This window comes from Mytilus trossulus, chromosome 3, assembly GCF_036588685.1.
Source record: "Mytilus trossulus isolate FHL-02 chromosome 3, PNRI_Mtr1.1.1.hap1, whole genome shotgun sequence".
Classification (NCBI taxonomy): domain Eukaryota; kingdom Metazoa; phylum Mollusca; class Bivalvia; order Mytilida; family Mytilidae; genus Mytilus; species Mytilus trossulus.
Window position 1 is genome coordinate 9,741,740 of NC_086375.1, and position 25,632 is coordinate 9,767,371.

At 30.9% G+C, this 25,632-nt stretch overlaps 1 protein-coding gene across 1 annotated transcript in view; it reads right to left on the bottom strand.

Annotated features, from left to right (window-relative positions):
* Window positions 1-25,632, bottom strand: part of LOC134710117 (protein phosphatase 1 regulatory subunit 21-like) — a 59,680-nt gene that overhangs the window by 25,425 nt on the left and 8,623 nt on the right. The window contains exons 4-17 of the mRNA XM_063570325.1: window positions 23,107-23,211; window positions 21,661-21,825; window positions 20,872-20,930; window positions 20,049-20,143; window positions 19,442-19,644; window positions 18,946-19,047; window positions 18,036-18,124; window positions 17,258-17,394; window positions 15,860-15,952; window positions 15,059-15,186; window positions 13,238-13,405; window positions 12,831-12,923; window positions 12,120-12,221; window positions 11,237-11,380 (exon numbers count right to left, since the gene is read on the bottom strand). Coding sequence (XP_063426395.1) covers window positions 11,237-11,380; window positions 12,120-12,221; window positions 12,831-12,923; window positions 13,238-13,405; window positions 15,059-15,186; window positions 15,860-15,952; window positions 17,258-17,394; window positions 18,036-18,124; window positions 18,946-19,047; window positions 19,442-19,644; window positions 20,049-20,143; window positions 20,872-20,930; window positions 21,661-21,825; window positions 23,107-23,211 — 1,683 coding nt within the window. The remainder of the gene's footprint in view (window positions 1-11,236; window positions 11,381-12,119; window positions 12,222-12,830; window positions 12,924-13,237; window positions 13,406-15,058; window positions 15,187-15,859; window positions 15,953-17,257; window positions 17,395-18,035; window positions 18,125-18,945; window positions 19,048-19,441; window positions 19,645-20,048; window positions 20,144-20,871; window positions 20,931-21,660; window positions 21,826-23,106; window positions 23,212-25,632) is intronic.

The window sequence follows — 25,632 nt, forward strand, 5'->3', positions numbered from 1 at the left end:
ACTATCATATTTAATGTTACTCTGAAGATTTTTTGTTTTAAAAAAAAGTTTTTTTTACATTACAAACAATCCGATTTTTTGGGTTAAAATTAAGGCATATTTTTTCCTTTCATAAAGAAATTCGTTATATATTTACCCTTTTTAGTTAATCAAACTTTAGAATTAATCATTACACAATGTTTCAATCATTTGCAGTATTTATATATCGTCTAAAATATGTAATATTTGACAAAATAAATGTACGTGCAAATACTCGTTTAATTACGGAAATCATCAAATTACCGTCTTTGATTCAGTATACAACATGTACAATGCATTCACACATAAGCATTATCAATTTGCAACTGAAAACACACATTTAAATGTCGATTTATGATGTTTTGGTGTGACAAATTATTTTATAAAGTGAATGTGTAACAAAATATTACTGAAAAGGTACAAATAAAGGTGTTTTTTTTTGCGTTCAGAAAAGGTGCACTCTATCGAACTCAATAAAAGTGTGCTTGATTACATTTTGTGTTTTAGCTATGTAGTGATTGACTTAAGATTATTAAGTCATTCAATCGACAAACATCGCTTTGAATGAACGTCAAATAGTCAGTTATGAGAATTGGCCATACTTTTTACGTTTTTAGGTTTCTAAGAGATACACAAAAAATTGGCTTTGTTGTTTTCAGTTTAAATAAAGATTCTGTTAAGCGTTGGTTGTTAAATGTACATGAAATTGTTGTCAAAGGTACCAAATTATAATTTAGTATGCCAGACGCGCGTTTCTTCTACATTAGACTCATTAGTGATGATCATATCAAAATATTTGTAAAGCCAAACAAGTACAAAGTTGAAGAGCATTGAGAATCCAAAATTCCAAAAAGTTGTGCCAAATACGGCTACGGTAGTCTATCTCTGGGATAAGAACATCCTTAGTTTTTCAAACAAATCAAAGTTATATAAACAGGAAATTTATATAAATGACCACATTATTGATATTCATGTCAACACAGATTGTTGACTACTGGTCTGGTGATACCCTCGGGAACGTCCACCAGCAGTGGAAAGAGCTTCAATATCCTTAAAATTCGAGATTTGGTAGGAATGGGTAACCCTGAAACATCCGCACAAAAAGAACTTTAAAAAACTCTAATGAAGCGAGACAAAACCGATGTTATGAAATTGTTTCAGAAACTGCAAAGCTGGCCAAATCCATTTGAAAAATCTGAGCAGTTATGTGGCGTGTTCCCGGGTTCTGTTGCTTCTTCGGAATTAATGTGCAACCTTCTAAACGCGTATGAAAAGGGAAAGTTTGCTTCAAAAATTTTCATTAATGAACGGCTTATACAAAAGTCAACCGATATCTTCAAAACAATTAAAAGATTATCATTGCTTACATTTTAAAAAAAGGAAATAAAAGACAAGCAGTTAATGGCTGATAAGAACAACAAAACATTGAGAGCAGATGAAAAAAAATGTCGCCTGCTTGTCATAGCCTAGACAAGATAGTTGGTTGCGCAAAAGGCTCTCCAGTTTGAATTAGGTCCTCTCCCAATGTATCTTGCAAACTTTGATGGTACGTGTCCTGGATGGTCTTTTAGAAAATGGTCATTCCTTAGGAAAGCATGTGGATATTTGATGACATGGCAGTTATTCAACCCATTACTAGGATACCAAGCACTTTTTTTATTTGGCTATTGTTATTTTAAAAACCATCCTTTTATTGATTTTGTCACTGATAAGTATCCCACAATATCCATAAAAAAATTAAAACAGCAGGTCCTTGGGAGGGCAAATCATTACGATAAGTTCTAGACCATCACAATCGTATTCTTAAGGAATGGAAGAAATGTTTGTTAGTTAGGGAAAACAAAGTTGCTCTTGTTGAATTCTTTGGTTCGGAAAAGAGTAAATAATCCTACAGATTTACACTTGAATGTATTGATTTATTTGTATCACATGGAAGTATGTGCCACAAAATAAATGTTGGAAATGAAATAGCGTAGAATGGTTTTATCTTATAATCAATCAGGAAGAAGCCGATTCCAAAATGTTTCTTAATGCAAAAATATGCAGCTGACAAAAGTTACGACTTCATTATAAAACCTTCTGACATTGATGTGGAAGTATTGGCTTACTATTTTCACAGTTGCATATCAATTCTAACATTGTTAGATTGGTGAGAATGTTTGTAGAAAACTACCAGGACTTCACGGCATTACAGGTTGTGATTCAGTAAGTGTTTTGTCTGTTAATGGAAAAAAGGCAAAGTATTCGGCTTTTTGACACGTTATGTGTTTTCGGAAGGTCTATTACATCGTGGTGAAACCTTTGAAGAGGTTGACGAAGAGTTGGCAAAACACTCGAGAGGTTTTCGTGTTCTATATATGGCAACGAAATTAAAAATATCGATGAATAAACATCAGAACGTTTTGAAATGCAACCAAAAAACGATTTATTGTCATCTACTGCCCCAAACAAAAGATGCAATGTTAAAGCACATTAAATCATCCAACTTTCGGACGAAGATTTCGAAATCTGCTCTTAAACACAACACTGGTCTGTTGCTAAACAACTATAGTTGGATTGTTTAGAACGATCAGTATCAATTGGCTAGACCAACCACCAGCGTTAGATGCTTTAATAATTCTGAAGTGCTGTTCATTTAAAGCTGTTTGTGCCAACAACAGATGTTCATGTGTTCAACAAGGTTTATCCTGAACAGATACCTGTATGTAAATGCTCGAAAGCTTGTAGATATAAGGATTATCAAAACGTTGATATTGTTAACGATGACGACGAATATGATGGAAATGATGATAATGATAGTTCGGTAGATGCAGGTGACCAAACTGATGATGATTCTATGGATTGACCTTCTGCGTGACCTTAAAATGTAGTGATTCGGTTGTTAAAAAAAAAAAAAAAGATAGAGATCTAGAAACCCTGACAGTTTTGTGTGTTTTAATATGTAAGTTATTTCATGAATATGATGTAAAAATTTGTGACAGAATAGTGCATTTCTAGTTGCCTGTATTTGTGTTTGTCGTTGAATCTATGTTTTTGTTTCTTACCTTCAAATGTTTTTTTCAACAGCCTTTACATTGTAGTTACATTATGCTCTATGTTTCAATATAAAAAATATACCATTTTATCAAGAAAATTAGTACTCTTGCTTCTTTTCATTCAAAATCATGAATTTTGGAAATTAACCTCCCCCTTTTTTCTTGGTCCTCTACGATTTAAAGATTAATAAAAATAAGCCTGCGTTTTAATAAGATATGATTTGTTCCATTTAATAAAAAGAATAGTACTGAATTATTGGTTATTTTTACATTTTTCTGTAAATATGTGCAAAACAAAATTTTTGATATACCCTGAAATAAGTCCCCTTTTAACCCCTTTTGGACACTTTTTCAAAAGTCTAACACCTCTTAAAATATTCTTCATATATTACTCTTTAAATTAATACCAAAAAATTGCGGTACCCTGGGGTGTAACACAGAACTGAATTTTTGCCCTACCAGCTGATGGACTATAACTGTGAAAGTCCATTCATCAGTGAAATTTGGAAAATTAAAACAAACATTTTAAAATTTTGATCTGTATACTGTATCAATTTCAAATGTAGAGAGTCTTATAACAACAACACTGTAGGGACTGCTGCAGAAATCTTAATATTATTAATTTCATTAAGCAGTTTCTGGCTATGATTGTTTAACTTAGTCCCACAGCCCCAGCTTGTCAGGCAAAACAGCTGTTGGATGTCAGAGATTACTAAAATGACAACAACTCCCACAATTGTCAGAGCTGGTCAATTTAAAGAAAGATTACTTTTTAAAACTAGAAAACTCTAGTTATACCAAATAATGTGGTGCAATAATACCAGCACATTGTACTAAAACTATTCGTTTTGTCATGTAGGCGGACCATAGCTGTATTTCAGCAAGTTTTCGTCCTCTGATATTATCACACCACCAAACACTAGTGAGCACATCATAAAAGCGGATTTTATTTTTTAAATAAAATTTTCAAGATTGTCATCGTGAGTATTGAATAAATTTTAACTTTCAAACTAATGACCAAAGCGTATTATTAACGTTATGATTTTTATTTGTTTCTATCTATCTTTAGATGATTTCAGATCTTATAATAATTCACAAAAGTCAATATTATTTAAATCTAATTTATTTAAAAAAATTAAAATAGCATATATTTAAGGGGAAGCAAATCTGGAAAACTAAATTGCTATTACTGGTATATGTGTGTTTATTATAATTTTTATTCTGAATTTAAAAAGAAGGTCATTAGACTAAATGTCTTGAAATGCTAATGTAATTCATGTATCCTCACCACCCAGTTCTTTTGTGGTATATATAGAATAATGAATATTTCCACAAATAAGAATATCTCCCACCCTTTTCAGAGCTTAGCTGGTCATTTTATTTTGGGATTTAAGTTTTAAAACTAGAGAACTCTAGTTATTCCAAATAATGTGGTGCATTAATATCAGCACAGTAAACTAAGACATTATAGTTAATACCTGTGACGAATCATTGCTGAATATCAGCCATTGCTTCAACGAAGTCAATTAATGTTCTCTAATATTATCGCACCACCTTACACTAGTGAGTACAAAAATATTGTATTTTTTTTTTCTTCAATAAAATTTTCAAGATTGTTACCCTAAATATTCAATAAATTTAAACCTTCAAACTTTACCCATAACTCTATTATTAATATGGTATGTTTAATTCTATTCTAGTTATCTTAAGACAATTTCAAATCTTATAATAATTTACAAAAGCCAATATTATCTAAATCGAATTTATTTTCAAAAATAAAAATAGCATACATCTAAGGGGAAGCAATTCTGGTAAAACTAAATTACTTTAATGTGTATTTATCAAAATAATTTGATTTGTTGTGAAATGCAAGCTATGTATTCCAACAACTCTGTCCTTACTAAGGTGGTATATCAGAGTCATGTATATTTTCACTTTCAAGAATATTCTAGGTTCAATAACTTCGACTTGGAAAACTTTGACTTGGGATAGGAACATACAGAATGTGGCAGGGTTAACTCATTTGAAGGCACCATACCTCCCTATACCTGGGTTAGTGTTGTAACAGTATAATTTATAAACAAACTATGATAAATTGCTTCCCCAACCACAGCTGGATAAGACCTCAGAAGTCTCAGCCTAAACAGTTGTGGCAAAAATGGACATAAAATTCAAGCTTGAAACAGGTCTGAAATTGGATTGTAATAAAATATTTCAGTCATTTGGATTTCTGAAACAGAATAAATGTAGTCCCAAGAACTTATTTAAGTTATTAAAATTGGTTATATGATTTGAATATATATATATACACTGCATTGACAGATGAAAAAAAGGTGGGGGGAGGGGGGTAGTTGTGGGAAACATTTGATTGATTTTATCAAAATATATAATATTTGAATTCTTACATCACTCCCTTTAAAATCAGATGCTCAGCAGGGCACAGTTTGATATGAATGCAGAGGTTGAACCCTTAACAGCTGGGGAAGTATTGACACAACATTCAAGCTTGATATAGCTCTGAATTTGGATTGTGATTAAATAGTTGACACAGAATAGGTTTCTGACACAGAATGAATGTGGTATAGGGACTTAAAATAAATTAAATTAGACATTTACCTATTATGGTCCATTATATCCCAAATCTAAACACATGGTTAGATTCACCATATATTAAAAAAATAAACAAGAATTCAATTTTTGATGAAATCAAATAATGTTCAAATTTGGACCCTTTAGAACTCATGGGGGGACCAATTTGATAAAGGGGCCCATATACCAAAAAACTAAATACATGGTTAGATTCAGCATATCAAAGAACCCTGTATATTCATTTTTTGTTGAAATCAAACTAAGTTTTATTTTGGACCTCAATGTGGACCAACTTGAAAACTTGGCCCATACTGGTAATTAAAAATATAAGTGCACGTTTAAATTCAGCATATCAAAGATCCCCAAGAATTCAATTTTTGTTAAAATAATACTAAGTTTAATTTTGGACCCTTTGGACCTTAATGTAAAACAATTTAATACCAGATGCTCCGCAGGGTGCAGTTTTATACGACCGCAGAGGTTGCACCCTTAAACGTTGGGGCAAGTATGGACACAACATTCAACTGGAATCAGCTCTAAATTTGGATTGTGATTGAATAGTTGACACAGCATAGGTTTCTGATACAGAATGATTGTGGTCTAATAAACTTCTTTTTTTTTTTTTGCCTTTGGGCAATTCACTATGCTGTTGAATATTAATCCTCTCAAAAAAATGTTTGAAGAAATTTTCTTTTTATTTATCAAATCTGAAATGAGAAAAATTGAACCCCCCACCTACCCATATTTTTTTTCACATCCACCTTTCCCTTATTCCTAAGCTGATCTCAATTCAAATTTCTAATGGAGATTGCAACAATAACTACTCATTTAAATACATCATGAAATATTAAAATGTAAAACTAGAGGCTCTCAAGAGCCTGTATCGCTCACCTGATTCTACTTGGGTTTTTGAAATCATATAAAAAAATATAAAATTTGGCTAAAAGTGACAACACAACCTCATAAGGAAAGGAACATTCAGGCTATGTTTAATTTCATTCAAAAGTCCCCCACTGCAGCCATCTTGGATGACGGATTGGCTACAAAGTAACAACACTTGGTCAGCACCATGCACATTAGGAACATTCATGCCATGTTTGATTTCATTCCATTCAGTGGTTCTCTAAAAGAAGTCATTTGTATGCATTTCCCATAGGGTCCTATGTTGAACTAAGTCCCCCGCTGGCGGCCATCTTGGATAATGGATCGGCTACAAAGTAACAACACTTGGTCAGCACCACATTAGGAACATTCATGCCATGTTTGGTTTCATTCCATTCAGTGATTCTCTAAAAGAAGTCATTTGTATGCATTTCCCATAGGGTCCTATGTTAAACTAAGATCCCCGCTTGCGGCCATCTTGGATGATGGATTGGCTACACAGTAACAACACTTGGTCAGCACCTCATAAGGAACATTCATGCCATGTTTGGTTTTATTCCATTCAGTGGTTTTCTAAAAGAAGTCATTTGTATGCATTTCCCATAGGGTCCTATGTTAAACTAAGTCCCCCGATTGTGGCCATCTTGGATAATGGATCGGCTACAAAGTAACAACACTTGGTCAGCACCACATTGGGCACATTCATGCCATGTTTCATTTCATTCCATTCGGTGGTTCTGTAAAAGAAGTCATTTGTATGCATTTCCCATAGGGTCCTATGTTAAACTAAGTACCCCGCTGGCGGCCATCTTGAATGATGGATTGGCTACAAAGTAACAACACTTGGTCAGCACCTCATAAGGAACATTCATGCCATGTTTGGTTTCATTCTATTCAGTGGTTCTCTAGAAGAAGTTCAAAATGTAAAAAGTTAAAGACGACGACGACGACGGACGACGGACGCCAAGTGGTGAGAAAAGCTCACTTGGCCCTTCGGGCCAGGTGAGCTAAAAAAGAGCTTGTTATCACTGAATGGTAAAGATTGTTTTAATTTATCAGTTGGTAGTTAAAGTGAATATACATTGTATATTGTATAAAACAATGATTTAAGTTGATTCAACTACTACTGATAATTCAGAAATGAATGCGAGGTTTTTATTATTGCGAAAAATGCAATTGTAAACGCAATAATTTAAACCCGCATTTTGAAATATGTTACATGAATTAAACATGATTTTTCTCAAAATTGTAAAAATTAAAATCGCATTTAAGTCTTAAATGACAAAGTCGCAATAATAAATGCACGTAATAATTTCTGAATTTACAGTAGACAAAGAAATTTTGTGCAATTGAAAATACTTGCTATTGCACAATACTGTGCAATTGAAGATTTCTAGCTATTACGAAATACTGTGCAATTGAAAATTTCTTGCTACTGCACAATACTTAATATAATAATTTTGGACCCCGATTTGGACTAACTTGAAAACTGGGTCCATAATCAAAAATCTAAGTACATGTTTAATTTCAGCATATCAAAGAAGCCCAATAATTCATCTTTTGTTAAAATCAATCTTAGTTCAATTTGGACCTTTTGAACTTAAATGTAAACCAATTTGAAAACGGGACCAAAAAAGAATCTACATACACAGTTTGATTTGGCATATCAAAGAACCCAAATTATCCATTTTTTGATGAAATCAAACAAAAAAAAGTTTAATTTTGGACCCCGAATTGGACCAACTTGAAAACTAGGCAAATAATCAAAAATCTAAGTACATTTTTAGATTCAGCGTATCAAAGAACCCAAAGAATTCAATTTGTGTTAAAATCAAACTAAGTTTTATTTTTGACCAGTTGGACCTTAATGTAGGCTTATTTAAAAACGGAACCAAAAATTAAGAATCTACATACACAGTTAGATTCGACATATCAAACAACCCCCATTATTCAATTTTTGATGAAATCAAACAAAGTTTAATTTTGGACCCTTTGGGTCCCTTATTCCTAAACTGTTGGGACCAAAACTCCCAAAATCAATCCTAACCATTCTTTTATGGTCATAAACCTTGTGTTTAAATTTCATAGATTTCTATTCACATAAATACTAAAGTTGCTGTGTAAACACCAAGAAAATTCTTATAAGTGCCCATCTTGGCCCCTAATTTCTAAGCTGTTTACTTATACTAAAGTTATTATCCGGAAATCATCCGTCTTTAAACGATGCTGCCAAGGACACAGACAACGACGTGATACCAATATATGACCAAAAAAAAATAATTTTTGCGGTCTTATAAAAGTATCGTTTGAGAATTTTCTTTTTGTAAAATGTGGTACATGTAAGAAACATCAATACACTTAAACACAAGTTATTGTCAGAAGAAAAATATTTGTTTAGAACCAAACTGGCCCCAAATTCCTGAACAGTTTGGGCAATGACCACCAAAATGAATCCCCATCTTCTACTTGTGGTGTTGAATCATGTGGAACAATTTCAGGGCAATAAAATATTTATACACAAGTTATTGTCCTGAAACTAGAAAAATGCTTGTTTGGGTCCCTCTTCAACCCTCAATTTCACCACCAACAAGAATGTGTCCAAAGTACATGGATGCCCCACTCGCATTATCATTTTTCATGTTCAATGGACCGTGAAAATGGGTAAAAAATATAATTAGGCATTAAAATCAAAAAGATCATATCATAGGAAACATTTGTACTAAGTTTCAAGTTGATTGGACTTCAACTTCATCAAAAACTACCTTGACCAAAAACTTTAACCTGAAACTCGCACTTTCATTTTCTATGTTCAGTGGACCGTGAAATTGGGATCAAAAGTTTAATTTGTCTTTAAAGTTAGAAAGATCATATCATAAGGAACATATGTACTAAGTTTCAAGTTGATTAGACTTCAGCTTCATCAAAAACTACCTTGACCAAAAACTTTAACCTGAAGCTGGACAGACGGACGAACGAACGGACGGACGAACAAACGAAAGGATGAACAGACACACAGACCAGGAAACATAATGCCCCTCTACTATTGTAGGTGGGGCATAAAAATGATCTTTCCATTTGTGGTATTGAACCTTTCATTTAAATTTCATAGAGATACACTTAACAAAAGCTATTGTATGAAAACCAAATTCCTTGGACAACAACAACAATTCTGCCAATGACGAACTGACAATGCCACTGACAAAGTAATAGCAATATATGACCCAAAATTTTTTTTGCGGCCGTATTTAAATCAGTTTAAAAAGGATCACAGGTACCTTATCAAATGGAAAAAAGAAAAGAAATACATCTTAATTTAAAACCCAAAGTGAACGTGTATGTGTACTTGTACATCAACTACAGATCTGAGAGTACTCTTAGTTACTGACAGCTAGTTCAAAGTCAATAACAAAACAAGAATGTGTCCATAGTACACGGATGCCCCACTCGCACTATCATTTTATGTGTTCAGTGGACCGTGAAAATTGGGGTCAGAACTTTAATTTGGAATTAAAATTAGAAAAATCATGTCATAGGGAACCTGTGTTACCTAAGTTTCAAGTTGATGTAACTTTAGCTTCATCAAAAACTACCTTGACCAAAAACTTTAACCTAAACTTCGCACTATCATTTTCTATGTTCAGTGGACCATGAAATCGGGGTCAAAACTATAATTTGGCATTAAAATTAGAAAGATCATATCATGGGGAACATGTGTACTAAGTTTCAAATTGATTGGACTTCAACTTCATCAAAAACTACCTCGACCAAAAACTTTGACCTAAAGCGGGACAAACGGACGCACAGACGGACGGACAAACAAACTTAGGCACAGACCAGAAAACATAATGCCCCTCTACTGTCGTAGGTGGGGCATAAAAATCCTGAATCTACCAGTAAACCAAATTATCAATCAGTTGAGTACAAGGAAAAACAGACCTTGTGCAATGCCAAGATACAGGAATAGACAGATTGTAGAGCCATGAATGTACATATGTATTTATAATATATTAATATCTAGTTTGATTTTAAATTACTGATAACAATAAGCAAAAATTGATACCTAGATAAAAACAAGAGTCAAATATCTAATTACAGTCTTGAATTGGTAACTGTTTAGAATAAGCTATTCAATAAGATTTTTAAATCATTAATCAGTTTAAAATCAGTTTAATAAATTGAGATTATTGTCTGCTAAAATAGAGTTAACTTTTCTTTAATTTTGAAGGACTTGAGCCTCTTTCGTTTACCTACACATGATTTCATAAGCAGTTTTCCTGCTTTCATTTGGTATAAAATTGCATGCTTTTCGTGATTTGTTCATTGTGTGATTTGAACTGAAGGAACACAAAAACCCACCCTTGAGAATATTTTTCTGCTGTTCGTTGTATATTTTCAGATATTGTTAAAAGATATTTCTCTTATAAATATATTCAAACCATTGTCCACACATTATTTGTGACTTTTTGTCCTACCACTTTTTGTCCTACCAAGTTTGTGACTTTATGTCCTGTGACTTTATGTCCTGTGACTTTTTGTCCTGTGACTTTTTGTCCTACCAAGTTTGTGACTTTATGTCCTGTGACTTTATGTCCTGTGACTTTATGTCCTGTGACTTTTTGTCCTGTGACTTTCTGTCCATTTACTGTTTATTCATGTATTGATCTGAACTAATATTAAGACTATTTGTAAGTACTAAATATGACATTACTTACTTGGCTGGTTAGCACTGAAGGCTTGGACTGAGTTTCACTAGTTGAGGCACTTGGCATAACAATTGTAATGTTATCTTCAATAGAATCAGTTCTTTGAGATCTGCGCTTTATTTCTTGCAATTCTTTTTCTATCTTTTTCACTTTCTACAAAAAGTTAATGATATTGCTTCAAGTTCAACTTCATATTTATTTATATACTGTGGATTCATTTTTTTCTCAAGGGGACCACTTTTTGTGGATTAGGGAAAACTTGTATGTTCGTGGATATTCAATTTCACGGTTTTGTTGAAGTCTGCATACAGGCCTATATAGAATATGTCATTCTTTGAACACTTAATTTAGTGGTCCACTTGTACCTACAAAATCCATGAAACATAGTATCTAACAAATAATAATGAATCCACAGTAGAGATCATGGAAATTGTATAACATTATTTATTGGTTTTGAGTTTTTAATTTTTCAATACAAGTTTACTTTTTGGTAGACTGACTGGTGACAGACAGACAGACAGATTCTGCTAATTATTTCTTGAGAAAAATGTGAAGTAAAGTTGTGTGCATTCCACATATCAAAAAGTTAAAAACATTAGCAGACAGGAAGTGTGTGTCTGACAGTTCAGAAAAGTGCTCACATTTAAAAATGCATCATTGCCAAGTTGCTGACTAAAAATCAAGTAGTTATGTTTATTAGTTCATGAGAAAAGTGTGACAGAAATAATTCTTGGACAAAACAGATGGCTGGATAAGGGAAAAAACAAATTGTTCTCTACTCCTAAATGTTGGTGTTTAAAATATGTTGACTGAAGATCTTTTGATAGACAGGTAAAATATGTGACAGAATAGCAATTTCCATGTATTTTACTGATAAATACAAATTACTTACCTGGATTTCATTGTCATATTTTATTTGTAAAAGTTGAAGTTCTAACATGTAGTGTTCTTTGTCTTGTTCCAGTCGACCCACTCTCTGCTGGAAAGTTGTTAACTGAAAGAAATGCACATATTTTAATTCATTATTCCTGAAGGAATTTAACTTCAAAATCATTAAATTCAGCTCAAGCCAAATGTTTCAAGGGATGTCACCATAAAAAATAACATCTTGATTCACTGCTGCTCTCTTAACACTGTATAATCCTTGTTGTTTAAGAAGTATTTTTTATTTCATGACATTTGACTAAGAAGGTCCCAAATATTTAGCACCACTAAATATTATACCACATGTCAGTCTAAATCCAGGGTTCAAAATTTGACATGATTTGAAACTTTGAATTATTGGTAATCTCCCCTTTAAATACTGATTTGGCAGTTCTGTCATTAAGGTAGCTTTTTTGTAATGCAAATGTTGAAATGTAAATATTTAAAACATTTTAACTATACAAAACATTCAATTTCAATGAATATGACCGAAAATGGAGTGCTAAATTGCTGCAGCAACAGCTGGATATAGCACAGCTAAGTCTTGATTTTTTACTTTGTAGAATCGAGAGAGACAAAATGGTATAGAAATTTAGGATAAGATTGGATTGCTGTGTTTGAAATTTTCAGAAAAAGATGTATATGTTGAAGAGACAAAAAGAACAGTTAGAGTTGTTACCTGTTTAGAGAGTCCCTCTTTACTTTCTGCTGAACTGAGAAGAGTTTTTCTATTCTGAACTGCTGTTTTATGTGGAACTGAATCTGGACATGGCTGCAAACAGATAAAGAAAAAATAATGCCAAATACTCTTTTCTCATTTTCTGTTTTATTAGGTTTTTTACAGTGTAGATTCTTTATCTGAACACATAGAGTAATCAATAAATATACACATGAAAGAAAAACAGAAAGACGGTAAAATTTCAATCTTTAAAATCTCGAGCTTAAACCTGAGCCTTTAAATTGTATGGTCATTAAAATACTTAGTATACTTCATAAACCTAAAGAGTTGGCAGATTTTTGTCTAAACTGCACAGTGGCTGGATTAGACCTGGCTCCTCCCATTGTAGGGTCTATACTAATACTTACTATTGTTAATAAGCCTAAATAGTTAGCAGCTTTTTGTCTAAACTGTACAGTGGCCGGGTTAGACCTGGGTCCTTCCATCATGGGGTCATTACCAATACTACTTCCCCGTGTCCTGTATCCACCAGTCTGACCGAAGAAATCTATATTACCCGACAGGAACGATGATAACTGGAAACATAATTCAACAAATAACACACACATTTTTTTAGCAGTCAATTTTATTTTAATTTTATTACTGGTAAGTAGTTTGAATTTTTTTATACCAAAATTGGACAAGAAGAATGCATATGAATCTCAGATAAATTGACTTGATGCTATACTGTTTAAAATGACCAATTAAAATAAAAAGCAGTCCAGACATTCACCAGGTGAAATAAATGAACAGATTAAATGACTTGTAAAAACAATTACACCCTCAACAACATTGTTGCATTTGGTATAAAAACATTAGGCCAGGATTTTTTAATTTGTTGGTTTACGGATCCGCAGACCCGATTTTGCCGATTCCTAGAATAAAAATAAAATTGACTTTTCATGCTTTTTTATTCCCGCCGACCCAAACAAATACATTATCCCAGAAAAACAATTAAATTCTTCTTTTTTTATGAAAAGAAATGCATGAATCACTAACAAAATTGATAACACTCTCTGTTGTGAAAAAATAAAACTTCCAGTTTACGTTTCTAAAAATAGACAAATCAATTATAACTGACCTTGAAATGTCGTTTACGCAAATAATTTTGCGGAATGAAATCTGTGTTTAAAACCCATTACACAATAAGTTCGTTTCCCTTATTTGTCATCAGTCTGTAAGATGCATAATCTCATAGAAATAGACTTGTCCAAATGTGGACAGGTGGAAAACACCTTGGAAGTAAAAGTTCTGAATATCAACAAGTCATTTAGAATTTTCTTGTTTCATGGATAATAAAAGAAAAATATCGTCCATTTGGATTAAAAACGGGAATGCATGACACTAGATTAACCCGATATTCTCGTTTTTTCCGTGGACGAGTCTATTATGTTTTTGACACCTGTGTTGAAACTTATTTTCATAAAAATTTTTTACATTTTTTTCTCTATCAGTTTTCCTTTTTGAAGATCATTCTCACCAAGTTTTCTGGAACTGATTAATATCTACGCGAATTTGTTTTTCTTGTTTGTGAAAAGACGATTTAATTTTGTCTTTGTTTGTGAACACCCCCCTTTTTACGGCAAATCATTAGACAATGTCATGCAATATTTATGACAGCTGAGGAAGAATTTTTCATCGAACTAAAACTTGAAATGATGACAAAATAGCATAAAATCATTTTGTTAGAAAGGTGAAATGTATATTTATTTTGCATTTTTTTTTCTGTCTTGAAAGATTTTTTTAAAAAAATTTCCCGACCGACCGACCCGACTTTCTCATGGGGAAAATCCGACAACCAACAAATTAAAAAAACGTGGCCTTATACACTAAAGCATAACCACTTGACATTATGGGAGAAAATTGAGAGGTTTTTTACTATATATCTGAAAATTTTTGCATATGTCCCCATTCCAGATGACATTTTACCATGAAATTTATACTATGGGAGTATCTAACTATTCATTAAAATGTATAATGCTTTATCTTTAAAAAGGTCAACTTGACCTTTTATGACACAAACTGCCTACAAAATCTGATGTGAAAATGATAAGATTTACAGTAAACAACAGAAAATATAATCCGACCTCCTCTACAAAGAGAGGCCATAAAGGACAGATTTTCAAATTTTAACAACCTGATAACAGATACTATACCAAAATGTACGATTGCAACACATAACAACTTACTTTACTGGTACATGTAACTAAGGATATTAATGAAGACACAACACATTCATCTGTAGTTTTGAGTTTTTGTGAGGCTGTAGGCAACTGGTGTTCTAGGGATACTTTTGAATTATAATGCTTGGATACTTCTACAAACATTAAAAAATGCTTGTTTATTTGTGTGCTAAAACAACTGCATACTGTAAACCAACTTATTTTTGCATATACTTTATTTTGTGTTTAGCCATTTCTAGCACTTTTTGCAGCAATTTAATTTCAAGATTCTTAAATTTACTTGATATCGTTAAATTTGGAAAAATCGAAGTCTAAAATATTCATGAAGATGTCTATTCACTAAATTTTCTACTTGCTAAATCCATGAAAATCAAGCACTCATGATAATGAGTTGGTTTACAGTATATAATATATATTTTTCTGTACACATAGTAATATTGGTTCATTTGTATACTTAAACAGCTGCACAACTCATTTGTGTACTAACACAGTGCTGTGGCATACATGCAGTTCATTCATGTATTAACACAGTGGCATACTGTGGATTCTTTATTTTATGGGTATAAATTTTCATGGATTGAGGAGAACTTACTTTCTTATGTGTGTAACGAAAGTGACAATGCTTTTGAATTTGATATATAAAAAGAAGATGTGGTATGATTGCCAATGAATGAGACAACTATCCACAAAAGACCAAAATGACACAAACATTAATATATATATGCATGTGTTTACTGATGTTTATTTGAAAATATTTGTACATTGTAATGTATCTAAGATAAAAATATTTTAAGTACTATACCTTACCTCGGACTGCACGGTCTAAATCTTTTAATACTTGACAGAGTAAAGTGAAGAATCTGGGATGATTAATTTTTGGATGCGGACATGTTTTAGAACCTGGAAAATAAATGTTAAATACAAGTAGATAATAAACAAGTGTTTGTTTGTGCATATGATTTTTTTATAGGGTTATTGCATGAATATTGGGGAATATTGTCCAGAGTTGAATCTTATATTGCACGAGCTTTTATTGTATAGCAATATAATATTTGAAAGTTAAAATTGGTTTAAACTAAGATTTTGTCGTTGATGACGTCATGAATTTCGATGATTTATTGCACCATTGCAATAATATAATTTATTGCACGATAACTTTTGGTTAATTTCTGTGGGAAATATTATATTGCTATGCAATAAAATAAATTATTACATTAATTCCATTATATAATAAAATTAAACTGGAATTATCTCAAAGAAGGTCCTATTCAATTAATTTTATTTTGGTTTTCAGCCAATAGACCACTTTCGAGTTCATCCGTCACCGTAAAAAACTCGTCAATTATACGCGCCTTTATCACCGTCATTTGTGCATTAAGGGGCGTCATCACTTCCCATCCAATGTTGAGCGAGTGGTTGGAAAACTATAATTCTATATTGTACGAATTATTCGGCAAATTGAATTCTCAAAATTGACAATCAACACTGCTGTCATTAGGGAATTGTCAGTAAGTACCTACAGAGCAACCATTATTTCTAGTTAATCCTGCATAAAGACGATCACTAAGACGCTTGATGAACGTAAATAGTGCAGGGATACAGGCGACCCCCTCTATCTGGTAAATGACGTCATAAAGGCGTGCATAATTGACGAGTTTTTGCCGGTGACGGATGAACTCGAAAGTGGTCTATTGACATTTTTTAAATGAAGTCAATTGCCATTATTATTTTGAGCATTTTTCTCTCTCTCACAATATCAGACAATGACAATAAGAATAGCTTTGCAGCTGTAATTCAGAAAATTTTGCAATATTTATATTGTTGCGAAAAATTGTAACAAGATATAAGTAGATGTCACAAAAATGAAAAGTCACCATTTTAACTGTGAAAACATTATTTGTATGTAGCATTTCTTAAATTTCAATATCAAACTAACATTTCTGACAATTGTTTAACAATCGCAATAATAAAATAAATTCATGCTATAATTTCTGAATTTACAGTATTGGCATTGTATATCATATATATAACTGTTTGGTTATTTTCAATTAATTATGAAGTATAGAAATTGTGATTGCTGGTTGGAAACAGCTTACTGGTCAGTATATATCTAATATTTTCAGAGTTTTTTTCAAATAGAATTATTTATAATAATTTGACTTTTTCACAATGAAAAATGAAATGATATTCACTCTCAATTCTTACTTTGTGAGGCAAGAAGACTGATATAAGACTGTAGTTTATTAAAGACTTGATTTAAATGTTGAAATGATTTATGAAGGTCTCTGTTTTTGGTTTCTAATGTTGATGTACAAGATGACACAGCACATTCTTCTTCAATACTGAAAAACAAAATTTGATATTGTATAATGGTGGACAAAGAAAGATAACTCCAATATTAAGAGATGACTTTATCACTGATGTATCAATGACTTCATTGATATTTTTAGAACAGTTATTAGATTCCTACACCTTGCAATAGTTATGAAATTTTCTTGAGAAAGATAACATCATTTTGTGACTCAAATATCTGAATAATCTGAGCATATATTTTATTGATAAATTTTTCGAAACCATCACCATCATGGATAGGATGTATAGAATGTTATGATCAATGCACAACCTTTTGTGTATCTTAAAGCAGTTATCAATCTTAGAAGATTTAGATATCAAGTCAGTTACATAGAGTTCCGATTGCATTGCAACCTTTACCAAAAAAGAGTTTGATAGGACAATTTTCCATGCAAATGTGATTTAATCATTAGTAAATATCTAATATGGTTACAACTTGAAATTTGTATTTGCCTTACAACTTTTATAATGTAGGAAAGTTTCATATACCTTAACAATAGTTTTTTTTTCAGTTGTAATAGCAGCAATTGTTTGTCTACATCATTTCTTCCTCGAAAATAAATAATAAATTGATATGACAAAAGACCACTTAAACATTTTAAAGTGTCAGAACCTTTGACAGTTTTCTTACCTTAATAACTGGTATGGCAATAATTTATTAAAATATTCTATACAAGTGTTAAATTTTTTGGAAAATATCTGCAGGTCAGTTGCTGTCTCCTACAACAAAAGAAAGATATAAGTATTCGGTATTAAATGTAGTACACGTATTTGTATCAAGTGGTGGCAAATTTACAATATTTTCTGCTTAATAACTCACATCTTTTTCAAATTCATATTTTGTGGTTTTGTTTTGTTAGAGTGCTGTCTCATTGATATTTACTCAATATTTCCTTTTATTCAAATAACAAAAATGGTAAAAAAAATTATGAACTCTCTCTCCTGAAATGACAGATAGTTTTTTCAAGCCAATTCACAATGAATTACACCTTATCGCTATTAGCCTACTTGGCTGGCTGACCCGGCCGCTTGACCTTTTGACGCATACAACAATCACTTTTCCATTGTGGCGTTAGATATTTTGTTTTATGACTTTAAAATTTTATGGGAACCTGTGTGATATTCAGTAATGGCGGACAAATAGCGATAAGGTGTATTGCAATGAAAATGTCAATTATAGAAAATAGAACAAACAAAATGTGTCCATAGTACATGGTTGCCCCACTTGCACCATAATTCGCAATGTCAGTCTATGCTCAGGGGGTCCTGAAATTAGAGTCAAAACTCATATTAGTAAAAAAAAAAATAACCTGAGCGAGAGGGACAGACAAATGAACGAACGCACAGACTGAAACATAATGCCCATAAATGGGTAAAAAAATCCTGATTGAAGAAACAGGAAGTGAACTTTACTTATTCGTGAGTTTTTATTGAATAATACAATTGGAAGAATGACCACACGGGCAACCACATATTTTAATCTGTTATTTACTTTTCATTATAATTTTAGCAGTAAAAAGAAGGATGATTTCTATACATACCAGTGTTGTTAATGTGTCTTCATTGAGAGTACTGAGGAAAACTTTAAAAGACTGTTCTAGTGGACGTAAATATTGCAAATTTTCATGGAGATATTTACAATACTGTAATAAAAAAAAAAGACAACAATATATTAATACATATCAATTATTGGTTTATGCACTTGCAAATTTTTTTATATCAGCATTCATTTTTTGGGATTCATGTGAGATTTCATTTGCTTGATCGTCTAATGGATGTAAACTAAAGACTTAAATGTAAAGTTTGTGAGTTTGTGGCCCGGATATGAATATCATTTAAGAAATTTTTAGGTTTAAATGTTAAATGTTAATTTATGATATTGTCTTCATATTTATAAAATTGTCTTCAAATAAATTTTGTACATGTTTATTTTCAAGCAAATATATTTTTTTCAATTGTTAAAATCTATTGTACTTTTTGCTGATTTCCTATTTTCTAGTAATGATAGTTTTAAAAGCTGTAACTTAAATTGTATACCTGTATATTAACAGGACTCATTGGTTCATTAATACATTCTGCTGGGTAAATCTTAGATCTCTGTTCTGAGTATGTAAAGAAGTTAGACAAGGCTTGGACCATATCTGTCAGATGGTTAGCTGTCTGACTAACTAATTCTCTGGCTCGTAGCTGGTGTTTTCTATCATGGGTGGGTAAATTTAAACCATTTAATTCTCTGTTTTCTGTAAAATAGTACATGAATATATATTAAAAAGATCTAAAAAGGGTGAGAAAAAAAATTATGAACACTTTGCTTGGAAAATAAGTAAAGCCTCCTTTTGCTCATTGTTACATTTTGACTTTTAAACATCATAAGGCTATTGATTCACATTGATCTTATGTTGTTTGGATATTGAAAAGAAAAATAGTAATTGCAAAAAATAATCTTAAATGAAAATTTATGTCCAAGAATCTCTACTTATAAAATGTTGATTTTGTTAGGCCAGGATTAAAAAAAAAATACCAACACTTATCCAAAAACCAGACAAACAGTACATTCAAATTGCTGATTTCATGTTTGAACTTATTAAAAGAATTTTCCATGGAATAAAGACAGCAAGGTAGATTCCTTGTGTATTATACATACTTGTATCTATAAAAGGAAGTTTATCGGATATTATTTTGTTGGCAGTATCTAACTGTTTCTGTAGCTGACACTGAACATCTGACAAACTTTCTTCTCTGTAATCATAAATACATGACATCAATTAAAACTTTAACTCTTTCCTTAATAACAATGGGAAATTTTCTTGAAGGGTTTATTTTAACTTATTCTCAGATAAAATTGCAATAAAATCCCCTGGTGTTATATTTATCTTTTTAATACTAGTAAATGAAATCGTAACAGTGTGTACTGGCTTGTCATTCTCATGTATGCGACTTTGACATGCCTACACAAAGCTAATGAATATGCATGACTATAGATAAGCCTACAACTAGAAGTTGTGTTTTAGATTTGTAGCATAACTGTACATTTGTAGTTTTAAGAATACAAAATAATTACAAAGATAGTTTTTAATTTCAATAATCTGAGCGAGTATTACATATATCTCTAACTGGCGTTAATTGAATATTGTGGTAAGTCATATAAACCTGATGTGAAAGAGGTGAATAAATATCTTCCAGAACTGTTTTGGCTCTAGAAATTAATCAATTGAATTTAATGAGTATAAAAAAAATTCTGTATCTATAAATAAATTTCAAGATCTGTTAATCAATTTCAAATGAAAAGGGAGATAATTTTGTTATGTATTTTATATCAAACTTCATTATTTTCAAGTCTGAACATAATAGGTACTTGCCAAATAAAATAATAAAGCTAGATTTAAAATTTTACAATCCAGTCCAATGTGTATTAAACTAATAAATTTGGTAGATAGTTATTCCCATTTAAGTAAAATGCAACTTACGCTTTATCTGCCCGAGATCTGTACTTTTTAGTATCGGTTTCTAATGTTTGAAGTTTAACCTGCAAGTATAACACAAATCTATTGGATTAGTTAAGTATGATTTTAAGACTGTAAAAAAATTATCTTTGTAAACATAATATTTATATTTTTGACTACTATGACTATTTATACAAATTTGTGTGTTTTGAGTACTGTTTTAATAAAAATTGAACTGATAATATGTTGGAATAATAAATAAAGCTGTTGTACGAGAATTTTTCAATTTTTTTTTCATTTAATGGTTTAATTTGACTTTGCTGAAGTTTGCCCTCAATGGATAAGAGGAAATGACAAAATTCACTAGGCTTATGGTAAAGGATCCCGAATTTTTTTCACATTACTGAGCGACTCGTAGCATCAACTAACTTGCTGTTGCTTGTATCGCATTGAATTTAATTTTCCTACCATTTGCCTTAAATCATGCAGAGCAATTAATGGAAGGCAACAGTTTAAAAATAAAATGATTTAAATGACTCAAAACAATAAATTTATGACTTTTGGTATTCTGTTCAACAACATTTTCATTGATTTAAGGATTTTTTTGGTGTCAGAATTTGAACTTATGGAAAATATAAATTTCATGGTCTTTAGTGAAGTGTTAAGTTTTGCTTAGTGTTGAAGGTCTCACTAACTAGACTTTTAAAAGCACTGTAGAGATTGTAAGTCATTAATCAAATTTGATGGGTATTATATTTCCTGGTTTAAATCAATTAAAACTCAAATACGATTTGATCCACAGTAATGACTCACCTCAATCATTGCTTTCTCCTCCTGCAGTCTCTCTATCAATACTTTATTCTTCTCTTTATTCACATCATTTACTTCCTGATGCTGATTAAATTTGTCTTCATATTCCTTCACTTTGGCCTCAAGTTCTTCTATCCTTCCCTGATACATACGAGTACTTTCATCTACCTGGTAAAAATTTGAAAATCTATAAGTCATGACACATTCATTTATAATGTACCACATATTAAAAGATGATTGGTTTAAACATTGTTCAAAGCCCCTGATACATACAAGTACTATTATCTACCTAGTAAAATATCACAACATATACTATGGGTTCATTCATTTTTGTTGCTATCAATTTTCCTGGATTGAGGAAAACTTGCATTAATCCACAGTGTAAGGTTATGGCACATACAATTATAACTGGCCACATAATTTTTTTTAAGATGATTAGGATAATTATCATCTACCTTGTAAAATGTGGTAATTTACTAAAGTTTCATACAATTAAAAAGTCATAAAAATAAGACATCTAGAGGTGATTATACTGTTTCCCACAAGTGTAAATAAAGTAAGTGGTATTGGCTTTGCTCATTGTTGAAGACTGTACATTGACCTATAGTTGTTAATGTTTGTGTTATTTTGGTCTTTTTGTGGGTAGTTGTCTCATTGGCAATCATACCACATCTTCTTTTTTATATATAGACTATCAAAGATATGAAATCAGCCTACAAATTTTTACAAAAATGAATTCTGTAAGTTAAGTAATTATTGCAATGTTTTTATCATTGCGAAAAAATATCACAAGGTTATAATCGCAATAATTAAAACTCACATTTAGATTAGATTAAAGACCAGATTTTTCTCAATATCTTAAAAATTAAAATCGCATTTATTACTTAAATGACAAAATAGCAATAATAAATGCACGCAACAATTTCTAAATTTACAGTAACAAGTTTCTCAATTTTTCTAAAAATTCTTTACCGTAAAAGTTGATATTTTAATAATTTCATTTCAGAAACTTAAAAATTGTTTTGGAAATAAAATCCAAATGTCAAACAGTAAGTGCATTTCTTAAACATTTGTATTGGGTAATTGTACAAACTTTAACGCATAAGGGGATTTTTCTGCATAAGTGTAAAAAGTGAAAATGTCTACCCTCATACCCCTTCAGCAGCCAATATTTAAAGTTTTCAGTAATTAAGAATTCTACCAAATGCTTTATAAGATAAAATCTTTTACATTTTATTTGTAGGTTCTGTTTTAATATTTCTTTATATTCCATAATTTAGCTGGTTTTAATACTTATAGCATTAATACTGTTTTAAAAGTAATATACAACCGAGTACCAACTGATTTTCTTCTTACAAAACAATGTTTGGATAACGAACAATGCTACTTTTAAAATCTAAATGCTGTATGTTTATATGTAACAGACTAATCAGTGTATGTACAACTCACCTGTTGACTAAGCTTGGCATTTTCTTCAATCTTCCTTTGAAGTTCTTCATTGAATACTCCAGCTGATATTGAGGATGGAGTGTAGCTAGCATCTGAATGTTTGTTCTAAAAAATATTTAAAATTCTTAAATTCAAAATTAACTCTAAATAAAACATACATTTTTGTTCTATTTCATCTGTTATTCTACATTTAACATTTCCATTTTGTTAATCTATATTATGTGTTTAACATTCATACAAATTCTCTCCAGTGTCATAACCTTACTTTTGAAGTTCCCAAATCAAATGGTAATTTTTGAAATCTCAAGAAGAGATTTTATATGAATTTATAGGGTTAAATATACTTACCATGAAATTACATTTATATTATATAGAATATGTTTGCTTTCACAACATGTTCTCATCGCAATTAACTAGGTGATTAAAAATTACATCCATGAGATGTACTCACCTACGTCATAGTTCACCTGTGTAACATACACTAGCTTTAGTTTTAATTTGTCTTTTAATTGAATAATTTCAATTAAGTGAACAAAAAACTGAATTTATTCCAGGGGTGGTGGTGGATTGTGGTAAGTATATTTAACCCTATAAATTCATATAAAATCTCTTCTTGAGATTTCAAAAATTACCATTTTATATGAATTTGGTTAAATATACTTACCATGAAATTACATTTATATTATATAGAATATTTACTGATTAACAAGCAGTATTTCATTTGGTGGAGGATAAATTCTCTCACACACATACAATTTCAACATAGAAAAAATAATGTGATTTTTTTTTTTAAAATGTAACTCCATTAAATTTTTGTAAATACGGATATTAGTAAAAACCGAAATTACTGAATTTATTATACAATGAAGCTATGCTGCATAACTATATGTATCATAGGCAAACTTTGCAGATTGTATAAATACAAGTATGCAAAATTAATAGACTTGATGTAGAGTTGTCTCAATGGCACTCACATGTATATATATACCCCATCTTTCTATATCTGATGAATAAATAATCTGCAGGTCAGTATAGAAATAATTATATTAAAGCTCCTTCATTATGAGCTAAATGTGTTGTAATATTTATGCAACAGTAAATAAGCATTTGTTTCTGAATAGGTTGTTCTTGTTGCTTGTACAAATCGACAAGAACTAATCCAACCTTAATTTCATTTACTTTCAACTTTGAAACTTAAGTTTATTTGGAAACATTATTACCTTTCTTTAACTTTCCATTGTTTTCTCTATATCAGAGACATATAATTCAATTTATATGTCTCTGTCTATATTAATATAATAACAGATAATATATGATTGCTGTCGTCTTTTGATAACCTGTTCAATATCATATCTTTCGAAATAAATTCTTTTCTACTTAACTAAAGAATTATAATCAATTAAAAAATATACTTGGTGAATAGGTGTCCTTAATACAATCAAAGTTTATTAAAGACTCAAACCAAAGTTGTTTCATGATTATGCTAAATCTGGATTAATCTTTAAACTTTTTTTTTTTTTTTAAAGTTATAGTCCCTGAGAATTTGCTTCTCTGCTAGATATACTACTTTTAATATTTTATAGATTAAGAATAAAATATTTTCTTCAAGAGAAGTCTTCGACTTGTACTATTGTATAATGACAATTCTCTAAACTGACTAAATTTTAAAAATCTGATAAAATTTCTATGAGTGGTAGAACCTTTGAATACAATGTCTACCATTTCAACCATGAACAATATTTTTGTTTTGTATTGGACTACTCAAGTGTAAAAATACAGAAATGGACAAATCAGTGGAAAAGTTTCAGTATACATGTTTCCATTGATATACTGCTTCCACAGAACATTTGGATGTTGAGCTGAATTAAAGCCATGATTGTTGTCCTTATAAATCCAAAAAGAATGCTAACAGATGATTTTCTCCAGCTATGAAAAATCTGTCTAAAATAAAATGTATTGATATTTCTAATTAACATTTCACAGCGTTTAACTTTCTAGAATATCTTGCCATGTACACAGTTCCAAATTTAAAGAAAACAAAAATTTGACATACATGTAATGAACAACTCTTGTATGTTGCTCTTGACAATTGTTTATATTAATTTCAGAAAATATTTCGCTATCAGAAATACTTAAATGCAACTTGTCAAATATAGTTCTATAGTTGTATTTAAAGAAAAAACACTTGTTTGACAAAATGGAAAACACTTGTACTAACTTGCAGTATCCTAAGTGTTCTTAGTTATTTCAGAAATGGTTTCACTATCAAAAATGCTCATTTTATTTCTGCCTTGGTTCACCTCATCTGAATCCTATACATTCTGATATGATTCAATATATATAAACCAAACAACTTTTTGTAGTATTTTGTGACTTCAACCCAGCCATTTGGTTAACTTAAGTCACTCAGAAGAATTTTGCATTTGTCCCCAGATTTGGAAAAAAACAAAATTAATGTGATTTAAATAATCACATCTTTCAAAACAATATTGAATTAAAATTCAAAGTAATTGTTTAAAATAAACA